Raw genomic sequence first — 18,568 nt, 5'->3', positions numbered from 1 at the left:
GGTCTAAGCAGGACATACTGTTTCTGAGCCATTGAGCATGAGTGGGTGGGGCAACATCTCTCCACCTAAGAAGAACTGAACTTCTAGCCAAAAGAGAGGCAAAAGATGCTGTTCGACGTTTAAGCCTGATTTATACTTCTGAGTTAACTGGACGCCGTAACCTACGCGAGTGACTTAACGCGCGTTGGGAGCATTTATACTCGTGCGTTGGTGTGTCTGCGTCACACTGCAATTCGCGCACACACCTGCCCGCGCAAGGCTTCGTGGTCATGGTTAGTCTTTCTCGGGGTAAACAAGAAGCGAGCGTCTTTTTTCGTAAAAGTGAAACGTGTCCTCCATGATTTCAGAGGTCTGTAAAGCTTTACGGAAAGCATTGCAGCCAGAGTCCCTTCCCTGCCCTTCAGTCGCCCAATGGGAAGCTATTGCAGCGTAGCAGGAAATGAGATGCTACCAGGCCGACCAACCACAGTTCTCACGGTCTGCGTTGCCACGACGCGCGATTACATTTTGGGAGAGGTGCGCATCGCAGCAACGCAGGCTCTGGCGTAGGGTTCCGCGTTGGCTTTGCGTAGGATTTGCGGCGACGCGGTACTTACGGCGATGCGTTGACGCAGAAGTATAAATCAGGCTTTAGTCGGACTCAAATACGCGTCAACTTCACCCGGGTTGGCCAAAAAGAGTAATCAAAGGGTTAGGTTCTAACTGGCAATTAAGAACTGCTGTTTCGAGCCCTCCTTTGAACCTTTGTTGGGTGGAGGGGGCTGGATTCGCTGGGGAATGCTGCGGAGGAATACGGGGGGGTGGGAGCTGTGGAACAAGAGTCAAAGCATCATGCGCGCTCACAGAAGGCCAGGTCGGGCAGCATTCATGGAGCTGAATAGAGAGCCGGCGTTCCGGGCCGAGGACCTTCGTCAGGACTGGAGAGGAAGGGGGAAGGTGCCGGAATAAGAAGGTCGTGGGAGGGGAGGGGAGGGAGGCCAAGCTGGAGGGTGATAGGCGAGACCAGGTGGGGGGAGGGGGGAAGGGATGAAGTAAGAAGCTGGGTGGTGATAGGTGGAAAAGGCTGAAGAAGAAGGAATCTGATAGGAGAGGAGGGTGGGCCATGGGAGAAAGGGAAGGGAGAAGGAGCACCCAAGGGAGGTGACGGGCAGGGGAAGAGAGGGGAAGTAAGAGGGCAGCCAGGTGGTGGTGGGTCCTGAGGCTCCTGTACCTCCTTCCTGATGGTTGAGGGGTAATAACTGTTCCTGAACCTGGTGGTGTGGGTCCTGAGGCTCCAGTACCTCCTTCCTGATGGTTGAAGGGTAATAACTGTTCCTGAACCTGGTGTCATGGGTAATGAGGCTCCTGTACCTCCTTCCTGATGGTTGAGGGGTAATAACTGTTCCTGATCCTGGTGGTGTGAGTCCTGAGGCTCCTGTACCTCCTTCCTGATGGTTGAGGGGGTAATAACTGTTCCTGAACCTGGTGGTGTGGGTCCTGAGGCTCCTGTACCTCCTTCCTGACGGTTGAGGGGTAATAACTGTTCCTGAACCTGGTGGTGGTGGGTCCTGAGGCTCCTGTACCTCCTTCCTGACGGTTGAGGGGTAATAACTATTCCTGAACCTGGTGGTGTGGGTCCTGAGGCTCCTGTACCTCCTTCCTGATGGTTGAGGGGGTAATAACTATTCCTGAACCTGGTGGTGTGGGTTCTGAGGCTCCTGTGCCTTCTTCCTGATGGCAATAGTGAGAAGACAGCATGACCTGAGTACTGGGGGTCCCTGACGATGGATGCTGCTTTCCTGTGACAGCATTTCATGTAGATGTGCTCAACGGTGGGGAGGGCTTTTCCTGTGATGGTCTGGGCTGTCGGTCTGTAGTTTTTCAGTTCCTGGGCATTGGTGTTTCCGGAGCAGGTCGTGACACCACCAGTCAGGTTGGTCTACACAGTGCATTGACCGAAGCTTGTCGAGAGTGGCTTTTATTTGACGCGAGTTCTAATACTTCCTCTCCTTTGACTGTAAACAGGCGAAATTGCGTTCCTGGAGGGTCTGACCATCATCTACAAAAGTTCTGTTGACCTGTACTTCTACATCGTAGGGAGCCCCCATGAAAATGAGGTAATGGTCGCAGGCCGTTCTGGGGCGCTCAAAGCCACAGTAAGTGCAGAGAGGGCCACTCACACCCATGCAGACAGCAGAGGAACGTTGGTCAGGCATGGCTCCTGGGTTTCAGAAATCAGGGGAGACACTGGCTGGGCCCCCAGACACGTTCCAAGGCATCTGACCGCGAGACTCTGCGGAGGACTGCTGGGATAACATAAGAAACAGGGGCAGGAGTCGAGCCTGCTCCGCCGTTCAATAAGATCATTGCTGATCTGGCCATGGACTCATCTCCGTCTGTCTGCCTTTTCCCCATAACTCTCAATTCCCCCATGAGATCATTGGGGTCTCTCTTCCACACGACCGAGATACTTAGCAGGAGCACTGCTTACGCAGGGCCCTTAGCATTGTCAGTAATCCTTCCCACCCGTCCAGCAATCTCTTTGACCCCCCCCCCCCGCAGCATCAGGCAGGAGATACCGTAGCACTAGGACAAGAACTTTTAGGATGGGAAACAGCTTCTTCCCCCCAGGCCGTGAGGTACTGAACTCCCTGTCACCACCCAGGTCTCATCACGGATGAAGCACCTGTAGCTTTATACTGTTTACTTGTGTCGTGAATGCACCTTAATATTTATTAATTTATTTGTGGTAACATCACTTTATGTGTTTTGTGTGTGTGTGTGTTATATGTACTGTGTCGTGCACCTTGGTCTGGGGGAACGTTGTTTCGTTTGGTGGTATACATGGCTACGGTTGAAAGAAGGTGGACTTTGAATTTGTACTTCAACTTTTTGCAACCCCACCACCCCCCCGGCATGTGAATGAGTTGAGTGAGAAGGGGAAAGACCTTTGATGTACAGAATTTGCCCCCTCCCTTGCTGAGTAACAGTGACAGCACAGAGTGATGTGGTCGTGGCAATTTGGTTGGCTTCTCTGAGGGTCGTCACCTCATCACGGTGGAGTGCCGTGTGCGTTTCTGGGATCCTGAGAGCGATGCCGGCTGGAGCCTGGCTCCTGGTAGGGGTCACCCGTGGCGGTGGGACAATAGACAATAGGTGAAGGAGTAGGCCATTCGGCCCTTTGAGCCAGCACCACCATTCGCTGTGAACATGGCTGATCATCCACAATCAGTACCCTGTTCCTGCCTTCTCCCCATATCCCTTCACTCTGCTATCATTAAGAGCTCTATCTAACTCTTTCTTGAAAGCATCCAGAGAATTTGCCTCCACTGCCTTCTGAGGCAGAGCATTCTACAGATCCACAACCCTCTGTGTGAAAAAGTATTCCCTCAACTCCGTTCTAAATGGTCTACCCCTTATTCTTAAACTGTGGCCTCTGGTTCTGGACTCCCCCAGCATTGGGAACATGTTTCCAGTCTCTAGCGTGTCCAATCCCTTAATAATCTTATATGTTTCAATCAGATCCCCTCTCATCCTTCTAAATTCCAGAGTATACAACCCCAGTCGCTCCAATCTTTCAACATATGATAGTCCCACCATCCCGGGAATTAACCTTGTGAACCTACGCTGCACTCCCTCATTAGCTAGTATGTCCTTCCTCAAATTTGGAGACCAAAACTGTACACAATACTCCAGGTGTGGTCTCACCAGGGCCCTGTACAACTGCAGAAGGGCCTCTTTGCTCCTATACTCAACTTCCCTTGTTATGAAGGCCAACATGCCATTAGCTTTCTTCACTGCCTGCTGTACCCACATGCTTACTTTCAATGACGGATGAGCAAAGACACCTAGATCTCGTTGTACTTCCCCTTTTTGTAACTTGACACCATTCGGATAGTAATCTGTGTTCCTGTTCTTGCCACCAAAGTGGATAACCTCACATTTATCTACACTAAACTGCATCTGCCCACTCACCCAACCTGCCCAAGTCACCCTGTATTCTCATAACATTCTCCTCACATTTCACACTGCCACCCAGCTTTGTGTCATCTGCAAATTTGCTAATGTTACTTTTAATCCCTTCATCTAAATCATTAATGTGTATTGTAAATAGCTGTAGTCCCAGCACCGAACCCTGCGGTACCCCACTAGTCACTGCCTGCCATTCTGAAAAGGGACCCGTTAATCCCTACTCTTTGTTTCCTGTCTGCCAACCAATTTTCTATCCATGTCAGTACCCTACCCCCAATACCATGTTCTCTAATTTTGCCCACTAACCTCCTATGTGGGACCTTATCAAAGGCTTTCTGAAAGTCCAGGTACACTACATCCACTGGCTCTCCCTTGTCCATTTTCATAGTTACATCTTCATAAAATTCCAGAAGATTAGTCAAGCATGATTTCCCCTTCATAAATCCATGCTGATTCGGACCGATCCTGTTACTGCTATCCAAATGCGCCGCTATTTCATCCTTTATAATTGACTCCAGCATCTTCCCCGCCACTGATGTCAGGCTAACCTGTCTATAATTCCCTGTTTTCTCTCTCCCTCCTTTCTTAAAAAGTGGGATAACATTAGCTACCCTCCAGTCCTCAGGAACTGATCCTGAATGTATAGAACATTGGAAAATGATTACCAATGCTTCCACGATTTCTAGAGCCACCTCCTTAAGTACCCTGGGATGCAGACCATCAGGCCCTGGGGATTTATCAACCTTCAGTCCCATCAGTTTACCCAACACCATTTTGTGCCTAATGCGAATCTCCTTCAGTTCCTCTGTTACCCTAGGTCCTCTGGCCACTATTACATCTGGGAGATTATTTGTGTCTTCCCTAGTGAAGACAGATCCAAAGCACCTGTTCAACTCATCTGCCATTTCCTTGTTCCCCATAATAAATTCACCCGTTTCTGTCTTCAAGGGCCCAACTTGAGGCCAGGAGTGGAGGGGGGAGGGGGTTGGGTAAAGGTTCCAGATGAAGGGCGATTCAGAGCTGCGCACTTGAGACGCTGGAGGAATCCGGGAAAAAGAGTGAGTGGTCGACGTTCTGAGCCACCTGCAGGGCTGAGAAGGAAAGGGGGAAGCTGCCGATATAACAAGGCGGTGATGGTGGTGGGGGGTGCGGTAGAGGGAAAGAGGCTCGCTGGAAGGTGACGGGTGAAGCCAGGTGGGTGGGAAAGGTCAGGGGGGGCTGGAGAAGAAATAATCTGACGGGAGGGGAGAGCGGACCGTGGGAGAAAGGGAAGGAGGGAGAGGCAGGTGAGGAGGTGGGGATTGGGGGGGGGGTGGGATTTGTTTATCAGAAGGAGAAATCGATTTTCGTGCCAACAGGTTGGAGGCTACCCACACAGGATACGGGGTGTTGCTCCTCCCCCCTGAGAACTGGTCTCGTTTTGGCACAAGAGGCCGACATGGCGGAATGGGGATTAAACTCTTTGGCTATTGGGGAGTTATGCCAGGCAGGTGGTTCTCAGTTACAACAGCAGAATCGTCTGGATCTGATCGCAATCTTCTCCGTCCACCGTCCTCCATCGCAAACCTCAAACCGAGAGACCAAAGAGCAGAATTAGGCCACTTGGCCCGTCGAGTCCGCTCCGCCATCTCATCATGGCTGATCCAATTTTCCTCTCAGTCCCAATCTCCTGTCTTCCCTGCGCCCCCCCCCCCATCCCTTCGTGCCCTGACCAACCAAGAATCTTTCAACCTCTGCCTTTAATACACATAAAGACTTGGCTTCCACAGCAAAGAATTCCACAGATTCTCCAATCTCTTGCTAAAGAAATTCCTCCTCATCACTGTTATAAAAGGAAACCCCTCTATTCTGAGGCTGAGTCCTCTGGTCTTAGATTCTCCCACCATAGGAAACATCCACTCTATTGACGCCTTTCACCATTCGGTAGGTTTCAATCAGGTCACCCCCCATTCTTCTGAATTCCAGTGAATACAGGCCCAGAGCCATCAAATGCTCTTCATATGACAAGCTGTTCAATCCTGGAATCATTTTCCTGAACCTCCTTTGAACCCTTTCCAGTTTCAGCACTGAAACTGATAAGGGGCCCAAACTTGTTCACAATACTCCAAGTGAGGCCTCACCAGTGCCTTATAAAGTCTCAACATTACATCCTTGCTTTTATATTCTAGTCCTCTTGAAATGAATACTAACATTGCATTTGCCTTCCTCACCACAGACTCAGTCTGCATATTAACCTCGAGGAAATCCTGCACAAGATCTCCCAAGTCCCTTTGTGCCTCAAATTTTTGTATTTTCTCTCCATTTAAAAAAAACAGTCAACACTCTCATTCCTTCGACCAAAGTGCATGACAACACACTTCCCAATACTGTATTCCATCTGCCATTTCTTTGCCCATTCTCCTAATCTGTCTAAATCCTTCTGCGGCCTCTCTACGTCCTCAACACTACCTGCCCCTCCACCTATCTTCATATCATCCGCAAACTTTGCCACAAAGCCATCAGTTCTGTTCTCCAAGTCACTGACATAGAGCATAAAATAATCGGTTCTAACACAGACCCCTCTGCAACACCACTAGTCACCAGCAGCCAACCAGGAAAAAGGCTTCCTTTATTCCCACTCATTGCTTCCTGCCAATCAGCCACTGCTAGAATCTTTCCTGAAGTAAAGGAATCCCAAGGTTGTACAAAGTGTACATATCTGATAATAACTGTACTTTGAGCTGAAATAGAAATCTAAAAGCCATCCTGTAAAATGCAATGGAAGAAGTAACTGTTTGAGTGTGGTCGTGTTCAAGATCCAGTTTATCATCATTCAGTCGTACACACGGATACCGCCAAACGAAACAACATTCCTCCAGACCGAGTTGCACGACACAGTACATATAACTCACACACAACACATAAACTATACTGTCAAATGAAACAGTGTTCCTCTGGACCAACGTGCACAACGCAGTACATATAACAGACACACATGCACACACACACAGACACACACACACATGCACAGACACACAGACACACACACACACACACACACACACACACACACACACACACACACACACACACAACACACACAACACATAAACTATACTGTCAAATGAAACAATGTTCCTCTGGAACAAGGTGTACAACACAGTACATATAACTCCCTCTCTCCCCCTCCCCCTCCCCCTCCCCCTCCCCCTCCCTCTCTCCCCCTCCCTCTCTCCCCCTCCCTCTCTCCCCCTCCCTCTCTCCCCCTCCCTCTCTCCCCCTCCCTCTCTCCCCCTCCCTCTCTCCCCCTCCCTCTCCCTCTCTCCCCCTCTCTCTCTCCCTCTCTCACACACACACACACACACACACACACACACATAAACTATACTGTCAAATGAAAAAAAAATGGAACAAGGAGTACAACACAGTACATATAACTCCCCCTCTCCCCCTCTCCCCCTCTCCCACACACAATACTTAAAAGTAGTATTACTAAAAATAAATTAGCAAATGATAAGGTGCATTTATAACACAAGTAAACAGTATAAAGCTACTGGCACTTCATCCGTGATGAGACCTGGGTGGTCACGGCCTTGGGGGAAGAAGCTGTTTCCCATCCTAACAGTTCTTGTCCTAGTGCTACAGAACCTCCTGCCTGATGCTTGGCCGGGGGGTGTCAAAGATATTGCTGGGTAGACGGGAGGGATTATTGACAGTGCTAAGGGCCCTGTGTACACAGTGCTCCTGATAAATATGTCAGACGGGTGGAAGAAAGACCCCGACGATTCTCTCAGCAGCCCTCACAATCCCTTGTAGGGACTTGCGGTCGGATGCCTTGCAATTCCCGTACCAGACGGTGATAGAGCTGGTCACCAGATTGGCTTCTATACAGACAGATGGACTGTGTGTACTCAAAGTGAGGCCAGGCGCGGGAGTCTCTGAAGGTAAGGTGACTCCGACGGGAAGCGATGAAGAGTTGGAGTGACTCGTTGCACGAGCAGTGCGTCTAGTTAACGGCAGGGCCTCGGAAAACACAACAGTGACGGTGCATGTGGGGGCTGGGACAGGTGGGTGGGTGTGTAGCTGTGGGGGGGGGGCGCGGGGAGAGATGGGCCCAGGAGCGGGTCTCCCGCGGGGACCCCACTCCCGACGTGCTCGCAGCGGACTGGTGGGTCGTGATTTTATTGCCGTCACTGCGAAGAAGTTCAGAAGTTAAATTTATTCTGTACGTACGTGCACGTCACCGCACATTCATTTTCTTGCGGGCATTGACAGTAGAATAAAATGCAATAAGAATCAATGAATACAATAGAATCACCGGTACAGAGTTACAGGGACAAACTTTAAAAGTTGGACGCTAAATTTATTATCGAAGCACAACACGTCACTGCACGCTGCCCTGTGATTCATGTTCTTGTGGGCATTCACAGTGGAATAAAATATGGTAGAATCGATGGAAAATCTACACAGGGGCAAAGATTATCACCAACCAGTGTTCAAAAAGAAGGCAAAATGAACTAATTTGAAAAAAGAAATACTGGGAAGTGAGTCTGGAGTGCATCTTACAGACCATTTCATCCCGTCACTTCCGGGACAGCAGGAACATTGGTACAGATCAAGAGGGCGTCAGGTTTAACGAACGCCCTTTTGAGTTCAAAGCGCATTCACCGACACAGTACGCAGAACTTCGAGATTCGTCTCCTTACTGGCAGCCACAAAACAAAGAAAGCCGATAGGACGTAAACACGAGGAGATCTGCAGGTGCTGGAATTTCAAGCAACACACATAAAAGTTGCTGGTGAGCGCAGCAGGCCAGGCAGCATCTCTAGGAAGAGGTGCAGTCGACGTTTCAGGCCGAGACCCTTCGTCAGGACTAACTGAAGGAAGAGCTAGTAAGAGATTTGAAAGTGGGAGGGGGAGGGGGAGATCCGAAATGATGGGAGAAGACAGGAGGGGGAGGGATGGAGCCAAGAGCTGGACAGGTGATTGGCAAAAGGGGATATGAGAGCATCATGGGACAGGAGGCCCAGGGAGAAAGAAAAGGGGGAGGGGGACCCAGAGGATGGGCAAGGGGTATAGTCAGAGGGACAGAGGGAGAAAAAGGAGAGTGAGAGAAAGAATGTGTGTATATAAATAAATAACAGATGGGATACGAGGGGGAGCTGGTGCATTAGCAGAAGTTAGAGAAGTCGATGTTCATGCCATCAGGTTGGAGGCTACCCAGACGGAATATAAGGTGTTGTTCCTCCAACCTGAGTGTGGCTTCAGCTTTACAGTAGAGGAGGCCGTGGATAGACATGTCGGAATGGGAATGGGATGTGGAATTAAAATGTGTGGCCACTGGGAGATCCTGCTTTCTCTGGCGGACAGAGAAAACCCACTTTTTACAAAAAAAAATCATTGAAATGCCCAATGCGCACAGAGAGAGAGAGAGAGAGAGAAAGGGGGAAAAAAGAACAGTCCATGCAAACGGTAAAAGTCAGCCAATTGCATTCAGAACTGAGGTTCAGAAAAGGGAATCCGCAGGCACAAAGCCAGCGGCCGGTCCCAGAGCCCGTTAGTCACAAGCCACAGCCCCAGATCAGCGCAGAGGCAAGTGAAGCTCGCCGAGCAGCGAGCTGAACACAGGCCCGTCCTTCTCCTACGGCCCCCCGCCACCCCCAACGCACCCTGACCTTTTCAGTTTGGCCCGGTGCTTCACCCGCCCGAGCCGCGGCCCTTGAGTCTTGCTGAGGTCGGGCGGCTCGTCGGTCAGTGTGATTTCTCCCGCTTGGAGCGGAGTATTCTCCCAATGCCCCCTGCCGCGGGACGACTGGTGCGGGAGGGTGCGGTGGACGTTGTGGAGTGAATCCGCTAACACGGTCTGTCTGTCTTCCCAGCTCATGCTGATGGCCGTTCTCAACTGCCTGTTTGACTCCGTCAGCCAGATGTTACGGTGAGTGTTACCTTTGACCTCCTCGAGTCTGAAGCACCCCACTCCCACCTGAGACCGCCTCGAATCCACCCGTGGCTTTCCCTGTCATCGGATTGACTTCCGAACCCAAATCCCCATCGTCTGGAGAATCCTGGCAGCCAACAACACCCAGACCAGTCAATGCCCATCGGCCGAAGGCTTCTCTGGGCCCCCGTTACCTCCGGGTCCCTGACCTCAGTGTAAACGTTACTGAATAGAAGTACAATACCTCATGTTCCAGTGTCATTTTTTTTATATAAGAGAGAGAGTGTGGAAACGTGCCCTTCTGGAGTTCGAAATTCAATTCCGGTGCCCTTCAGTAAATATTCTCTTGCTTGGGTTTTCCCTGGGTGCTCCGATCTCCTCCCACGGTCCGAAGATGGTTTCAAAGGTACATTTAATGTCAGAGCAACGTATAGTCATAGTCATACTTTATTGGTCCCGAGGGAAATTGGTTTTCATTACAGTTGCACCATAAATAATTAAATAGTAATAAAACCATAAATAATTAAATAGTAAAATGTAAATTATGCCAGGAAATAAGTCCAGGACCAGCCTATTGGGTCAAGGTGTCTGACCCTCCAAGGGAGGAGTTGTAAAGTTTGATGGCCACAGGCAGGAATGACTTCCTATGATGCTCTGTGTTGCATCTCGGTGGAATGAGTCTCTGGCTGAATGTACTCCTGTGCCCAACCAGTACATTATGTAGTGGATGGGAGACATTGTCCAAGATGGCATGCAACTTAGACAGCATCCTCTTTTCAGACACCACCGTCAGAGAGTCCAGTTCCATCCCCACAACATCACTGGCCCTTTCGAATGAGTTTTTTGATTCTGTTGGTGTCTGCTACCCTCAGCCTGCTGCCCCAGCACACTGCCCCAGCACACAACAGCAAACATGATAGCACTGGCCACCACAGACTCATAGAACATCCTCAGCATCGTCCGGCAAATGTTAAAGCACCTCAGTCTCCTCAGGAAATAGAGATGGCTCTGACCCTTCTGGTAGAACATCCTCAGCATCCTGAACAATAGACAATATACATCCTGAAATACTTTTTCTTCGCAAACATCCAGGAAAACAGAGGACTGCCCCTAATGAGTGAATGATTGTTAATGTTAGAACCCCCAGCTACTCTCCCTCCCGCATGTAAACAGTAGCAAAGCAACGATCCCCCTCCTCCACCAGCAAAAAAAGCATTCCCCCTTCCATAGAGCACTCAAGCATGCCGCAAAGCATCAATAAAGTCACAGAGTTGCAGTACTCCAAAAACTACTCGTTCACCCAGTAATTCGACACACCACAGGCTCTCTCTCTCTCCCCTTAATAAGGGAAAAAGAGGTGTCCCATTTCACAGCGAGAGGGGAGACATAACAACCCGTTGACTTACAATGGTAAAAGTCTGTTGCGTCACTTTTTCCGAGCTCTTGTGCCCAAAGAGCTCGGGTCTCCGGGCTCACCGCCAGCTGGCTGCTTTCAATCTTCCATCTCCCACGACACACCAGTTTCCTGCGGAGTCACCGACCTCGAGTCCACCCGCCTCCAGGGCCGCGAAATCCCGGGACCCCGAAGGCGAGCCAGTCTTCCGGGCCGCGTCCTCGGCATATCAAAGAGCGGCCGGCCGTGAGACCCCGGGAGCGGCTCCCATCCCTGCAAAGAACCAAAGCCAGCGTGTAACTCCAGATCAGGGTCTTCAAAAGAACCCTGAAAGGGGGAGAAATAGAGATATTAAAGATGGAAATGGAGCTGTTTCTGAAGATGTAAACAAAGGGGTTGCCATTGTTTATCCTAAGCTCCAGGTAGCAGGTAGGTTAACTGTTCGTTGTAGATCGTCCCGTGATTCGGTGAGGGTTAAATCGGGATTGTGGGGCTGCTGGGCAGCATGGCTCGTTAAATAAATGACTTTTAAAGTTTTATATAGATGTACTGCGCGTAACAGGCCTCTCCGGCCCTGCGATCCGCGCCATCCAGCAGCCCCCGCCAGTTTAACCCTGGGCTACTTGCGGGGCCCATTCACATGTGACCAGTGAACATACTTAGCAGTACGTGTTTGGACTGCAGGAAGAAACCTGGGCACCCGGAGGAAACCTTCACGCGCTCAGGAAGGAACTCGCCTGCGGAGGACGCTGGGATCGCGCTGCTGCGAAAAGCTCCACGCTAACCCGCTAAATCTCACCGCGGCAGCTCCTGGCGGGATTCAACTGGAGGGAGGCGCTGGTGGTTGTTACCCTGGCCGTGGGGGGGTTTGCGGGAGGGGGCGCGCAGAGACGGGTCACGGTCCGTCCTGAGTTCCCTCGCTCACGAGCTGGAGCGTGTGGCGCTCTCTCCCGCGTAGCCCAGGCCACTGAGCGCTCTGCCCCAAGTGGGGTGAGACTGGAAATGGGGGTCGCGGGTCAATGGGTAACAGGTGAAAAGCTCGGGGGGAGCTTCTTCACTCGGAGGGAGGAGGGGGGAACGAGCTGCCAGTGCAATTGGCGGGTGTGAGTTTGATTTCAACGTTTAAGAGAAATTTAGATAGGTACATGGATTTGTGGGGAGGGACGGTATGGAGGGCTGTCGTCCCAGTGCAGGTCAATGGGATTAGGCAGTTTAAATCATGGCTCAGCATGTATTAGATGGGCCGAAGGGCCTGTTTCTGTGCTGCACTTTTCTGTGACTGGACAAGCCCTGGCATTTGGGTAGGGGTGGGCGGCAGGCGGGAAAGTTGCGTGCGCGGAGGAACTCAGCAGGCCAGGCGGTGCCTTCGGAGAAACGTAACCAGTTGCCGTTTCGGGGGCTGAGACCCTCCAGCGGGAGAGCCTCACGATCGGTACGTGGCTGGAAGAGGCATGGAGGGGATGTTGTTCAGCTGCATTCCGATGGGAGATTGATACTAGATCCCTGGTTCAGCTCGGACACGATGGGCCTTCTGTGCTGTGTGACTATTCTAGGTACAACAGGCATGAGGGCGTGTAGTGGGGAGAGCCGGGACGATAGGAGTAAGAAAGATGATCAGCTTGATCGTCTTGAACGTGGGGCAGTCTAGAGGGGCTAAATGGACTCTTTCTCCCCCCCCCCCCACTCTTCTAAAAGCCCTTCTCGGCCTCCTTGTCTGAAGCCACCTCCCCTCCTGCTGCTCATTTTGCCAGGCCTGCAGGTGCAGGCCCCTTCCCAGAATCCACCTGGCCAGCAGGGACCCGCCTGCCGCTCGTGCCAGGCGCCTCACCGGCGGCCTATTTAAACCCCCAGGGTCCTCGCCCACGGTTCACTCATGGAGCCAGCCGACCTCAGTCCCGCTGCCCCCAGCCTTCCGCTCCCCCAGCCTAAAGCTTACCGGGTTGCTTGCTCTGGCCTCTCCTGTTTTGTGGCTGATTGTTTTGCGGTTAAATCTCCATCAATCTGCTTTCAGGTCAACCCTCCTCTGCCTTTCTTGATACATTTGTGATCTGACTCTTTTTTTTTGAAAAAAGATATATTTATCGTGACACAATGCAGAATAGGCCCTCCTGGCCGTTCCGAGCCTCGCCACTCAGCGGCCCTCCGTTTCAACCTAGCCCTCGAGTCACGGGACAACTTACGGTGACCATTTAGCCCACCCAACCGGCTAATGTCTTTGGACTGTGGGAGGAAAGCTGAGCACTGGGAGGAAACCCGCAGCAGGAATTGAACCCGGATCTCCGGTACTGCGCTAACCGCCTCTTGTGTCCCCTCTGCCTTCGGGAGCCTTTGTTTTGGTTGCTGGGGGAGCCCTCTCTCAACTTCTCCAACCCTTGCGTGCTGTAGGTCAATTCAGCTCTGCCTCTGCGACTAAACCCTGGTGATGGGTCCTATTGCAATCCCCATTCACCCCCACCCCCACCCCCATCCTTCACCTCGTCTCACTAAATTGGTAAACACACAAGGGATTCTGCAGATGCTGGAAATCCAGAGCAACACACACACACACACACACACACACACACACACACACACAATGCCGGAGGAACTCAGCAGGTCAGGCAGCGTCTACGCGAGGGACTAAACAGTCGACATTTCAGACTGGGGCCCTTCGTCGGGGATGGAGAGGAAAGGGGGCTGAATCCAGCAAAAGGGGGTGAGGGGGGGAGAGAGGCGGGAAGGAGGGCAAGCTGGAAGGTGATAGGTGAGACCAGGTGAGGGGGAAGGTGGGGCAGGGGTAATGACATGTTAGGAGAGTTACTTGCCCATCACCTCCCTCTGGTGCCCCTCCTCCTTCCCTTTCTCCCACGGCCCACTCTCCTCTCCGATCAGATTCCTTCCTCTCCAGCCCTTTACTTTTCCCACCCATCACCTCCCCCTGGTGTCCCTCCTCCTTCCCTTTCTCCCACGGTCCACTCTCCTCTCCGATCAGATTCCTTCCTCTCTGGCCCTTCACCTCTTCCACCTATCGCCTCCCAGCTTCTGACCTTCATCCCCTCACCTGGTCTCACCTGTCACTTGCCAACTTCTGCTCCCCCCCCCCCCACCACCTTTTTATTCTGGCATCTTCCCCCTTCCATTCCAGTCCCGGTGAAGGGTCTTGGCCTGAACTGTCAACCGATTAAAGTTCAAAGGAAACTTGTTATCAAAGTATATATATGTTACCTTGTACTGCTCTGAGTTCAAAGTAACTTTATTATCAAAATTTATTATGTCACCCTTTTTTGGCGGGCATACTCAATAAATCTATACAGTAATAACTATTAACAGAACCAGTGGAAGACTGCACCCAAAAGGACGGACAACCAGAGTGCAGAAGACAACAGACTGTGCACATACAAAAATAAGGCAATAATAAATAAATAAGCAATAAATATCAGGAACATGAGATGTAGAGTCCTTGAAAGTGGGTCCATTGGTTGTGGGAACAGTTCAGTGATGCGGTGAGTGAAGTTGAGGCTCCTCTGGTTCAGGAGCCTGATGGTTGAGGGGTAATAACTGTTCCTGAACCTGGTGGTGTGGGTCATGAGGCTCCTGTACCTCCTTCCTGATGGTTGAGGGGTAATAACTGTTCCTGAACCTGGTGGTGTGGGTCCTGAGGCTCCTGTACCTCCTTCCTGATGGTTGAGGGGGTAATAACTGTTCCTGAACCTGGTGGTGTGGGTCCTGAGGCTCCTGTATCTCCTTCCTGACAGCTGAGGGGTAATAACTGTTCCTGAACCTGGTGGTGTGGGTCCTGAGGTTCCTGTACCTCCTTCCTGATGGTTGAGGGTGTAATAACTGTTCCTGAACCTGGTGGTGTGGGTCCTGAGTCTCCTAGGGTGACTCCTTACCAATGAGAGCAGAAAGAACAGAGCATATCCTGGGTGGTGGGGGTCCCTGATGATAGAGATTCATTTTACTGTGGGTATCCCCAGTAAATACAAAGATACAAAATAAATTTAATGAAAAATCGCACACAATAAATGTGGACAAACAACCAATGTGCAAAAGACGACGAACTGCAAAAACAAAAGAGGGAAGAAAAGAATGAATAACCGTACTGGAGAATAACGATTATTCTTCCTGAATACTTTTGGGTGTATCTTAGGGATTTTGGGTGGCTGATCAAGAAAACCACCGTGAAATTTCTGATCACGCACCATTTAAAAAAAATTGCCTGTATTTGTTATTTCAATTCATAATTCAAGTCAGAATAACTGATACCAAGATGAAGGAAGGTATTTTTGTTGGTCCACAAATCAAACAGGTCATCAACGACCAGCAATTTGAAGAACTTCTCGTGGGACCAGAGAAAATCCCATGGAAGCCATTCAAGGACGTTGTTGAAAATTTTCCTGGCAACTACAGAGCACCAAACTATATGCGGCTGGTTGACAACATGCTTCAAGCATGCAAAACCATGAAGTACAATATGTCACTGAAGATTCATTTTCTGCATTCCCATTTAGACTTCTTCCATGCAAATCTTGGCGCTGTCAGTGACGAGCACGGTGAAAGGTTTCACCAGGACATTGTGGTCGTGGAGAAATGGTATCAGAGCAACTGGAATCCATCAGTGCTGGCTGATTAATTGTTGGACACTTAGGCAAGAAGCTTTAGACACTGAATACAAATGAAAATCACCAACAAAACATTTTTAACTTAAACTATTGCAAATTGACATCACCGCGATACAATTAAACGCATTATATTCAATTAAAGTTAATTTCCTGTTTCTCCAAATTCCTACGAGTAGTCCGAAATTATATTTGTGTTCAGCTTCAAGCGGTCTATCAAAAAACCAAAAGAAAAATTCTGAGGAAGCAACCATTTTGAAAAGTATTGTTGTCCAGCCATAATATATAAATAAATAGGCTGCAATTCTGACGAGATCTGCTGAGGTCCCCCAGCATTTTGTGTGTGTGTGTGCACAGAAATGGATTTTGTTTCCATTCTGTGAGACCAGGGAATTGGCGACTGCATGAAACAGAGAGTGATAAATTAAAATTTTTTTTTTCCCTGATCCATTTCTCAGGAAGAACGTGGAGAAGAAGTCCCTGATGGAGAACTTGGACGGGGTGATGCTGATCACGGACGAGATCGTGGACGGAGGGTGAGGGCATTTTTTGTTCATGCGTTTTTGGGCAAATCCATGGTTCTCGGGGATACCCTAGTGGTGTAGGCACGGTCAGATGCAGCACTTTAAGGGTTAAACTGCAAGGATACTGTCTCTGTGCACATACGTATACACACACACAGACACACACACACAATGGCTTGTAGGGATTTCAGTAGTATTTTTCACAAAGCATTAAAGAAGATCTTTTATGGTACGGTCAGAGGGTCAATAATGAAAAGCAGGATTCTGAGAATGAAGGGTGAATGTATGAGGAGCCCTTGAGGAATTGAAAGGCCATGATAGAGTGGATGTGCAGAGGATGTTGCCTACAGGGGGCGGGTCTAGGACCAGAGGACACAGATAGAGTGGATGTGGAGAGGATGTTTCCTACAGTGGGGGAGTCTAGGACCAGAGGACACAGATAGAGTGGATGTGGAGAGGATGTTTCCTATAGTGGGGGAGTCTAGGACCAGAGGACACAGATAGAGTGGATGTGGAGAGGATGTTGCCTACAGGGGGTGGGTCTAGGACCAGAGGACACAGATAGAGTGGATGTGGAGAGGATGTTCCCTATAGTGGGGGAGTCTAGGACCAGAGGACACAGATAGAGTGGATGTAGAGAGGATGTTTCCTATAGTGGGGGAGTCTAGGACCAGAGGACACAGATAGAGTGGATGTGGAGAGGATGTTTCCTGTAGTGGGGGAGTCTAGGACCAGAGGACACAGATAGAGTGGATGTGGAGAGGATGTTTCCTATAGTGGGGGAGTCTAGGACCAGAGGACACAGATAGAGTGGATGTGGAGAGGATGTTTCCTATAGTGGGGGAGTCTAGGACCAGAGGACACAGATAGAGTGGATGTGGAGAGGATGTTTCCTATAGTGGGGGAGTCTAGGACCAGAGGACACAGATAGAGTGGATGTGGAGAGGATGTTTCCTATAGTGGGGGAGTCTGGGACCAGAGGACACAGATAGAGTGGATGTGGAGAGGATGTTTCCTATAGTGGGGGAGTCTAGGACCAGAGGACACAGATAGAGTGGATGTGGAGAGGATGTTTCCTATAGTGGGGGAGTCTAGGACCAGAGAACACAGATAGAGTGGATGTGGAGAGGATGTTGCCTACAGGGGGCGGGTCTAGGACCAGAGGACACAGATAGAGTGGATGTGGAGAGGATGTTCCCTATAGTGGGGGAGTCTAGGACCAGAGGACACAGATAGAGTGGATGTAGAGAGGATGTTTCCTATAGTGGGGGAGTCTAGGACCAGAGGACACAGATAGAGTGGATGTGGAGAGGATGTTTCCTGTAGTGGGGGAGTCTAGGACCAGAGGACACAGATAGAGTGGATGTGGAGAGGATGTTTCCTATAGTGGGGGAGTCTAGGACCAGAGGACACAGATAGAGTGGATGTGGAGAGGATGTTTCCTATAGTGGGGGAGTCTAGGACCAGAGGACACAGATAGAGTGGATGTGGAGAGGATGTTTCCTATAGTGGGGGAGTCTAGGACCAGAGGACACAGATAGAGTGGATGTGGAGAGGATGTTTCCTATAGTGGGGGAGTCTGGGACCAGAGGACACAGATAGAGTGGATGTGGAGAGGATGTTTCCTATAGTGGGGGAGTCTAGGACCAGAGGGCACAGATAGTGTGGATGTGGAGAGGATGTTGCCTACAGTGGGAGAGTCTAGGACCAGAAGACACAGATAGAGTGGATGTGGAGAGGATGTTTCCTATAGTGGGGGAGTCTGGGACCAGAGGACACAGATAGAGTGGATGCGGAGAGGATGTTTCCTATAGTGGGGGAGTCTAGCACAGAGGACACAGATAGAGTGGATGTGGGGAGGATGTTTCCTATAGTGGGGGAGAATAGGACCAGAGAACACAGATAGAGTGGATGTGGGGAGGATGTTTCCTATAGTGGGGGAGTCTAGGACCAGAGGACACAGATAGAGTGGATGTGGAGAGGATGTTTCCTATAGTGGGGGAGTCTCGGACCAGAGGACACAGATAGAGTGGATGTGGGGAGGATGTTTCCTATAGTGGGGGAGTCTATGGGCAGAGGGCATAGCCTCTGAATAGAGGGACGACCCTATAAGACAGAGATGAGGAGGAATTGCTTTGACCAGAGGGAGGTGAATCTGTGGAATTCATCGCCATAGACGGCTGTG

The 18,568-nt window shown here is 50.4% G+C and overlaps 1 protein-coding gene across 1 annotated transcript in view; it reads left to right on the top strand.

Moving 5' to 3' along the window:
* The window catches only part of LOC140191850 (coatomer subunit zeta-1-like), a 70,833-nt gene that overhangs the window by 36,871 nt on the left and 15,394 nt on the right, over positions 1-18,568 (top strand). Inside the window, exons 2-4 of the mRNA XM_072249642.1 lie at positions 2,005-2,096; positions 9,810-9,865; positions 16,318-16,395. Coding sequence (XP_072105743.1) covers positions 2,005-2,096; positions 9,810-9,865; positions 16,318-16,395 — 226 coding nt within the window. The remainder of the gene's footprint in view (positions 1-2,004; positions 2,097-9,809; positions 9,866-16,317; positions 16,396-18,568) is intronic.

The sequence above is a fragment of the Mobula birostris genome, chromosome X (assembly GCF_030028105.1).
Source record: "Mobula birostris isolate sMobBir1 chromosome X, sMobBir1.hap1, whole genome shotgun sequence".
NCBI lineage: Eukaryota > Metazoa > Chordata > Chondrichthyes > Myliobatiformes > Myliobatidae > Mobula > Mobula birostris.
This window is presented reverse-complemented; position numbering and strand designations above follow the sequence as displayed.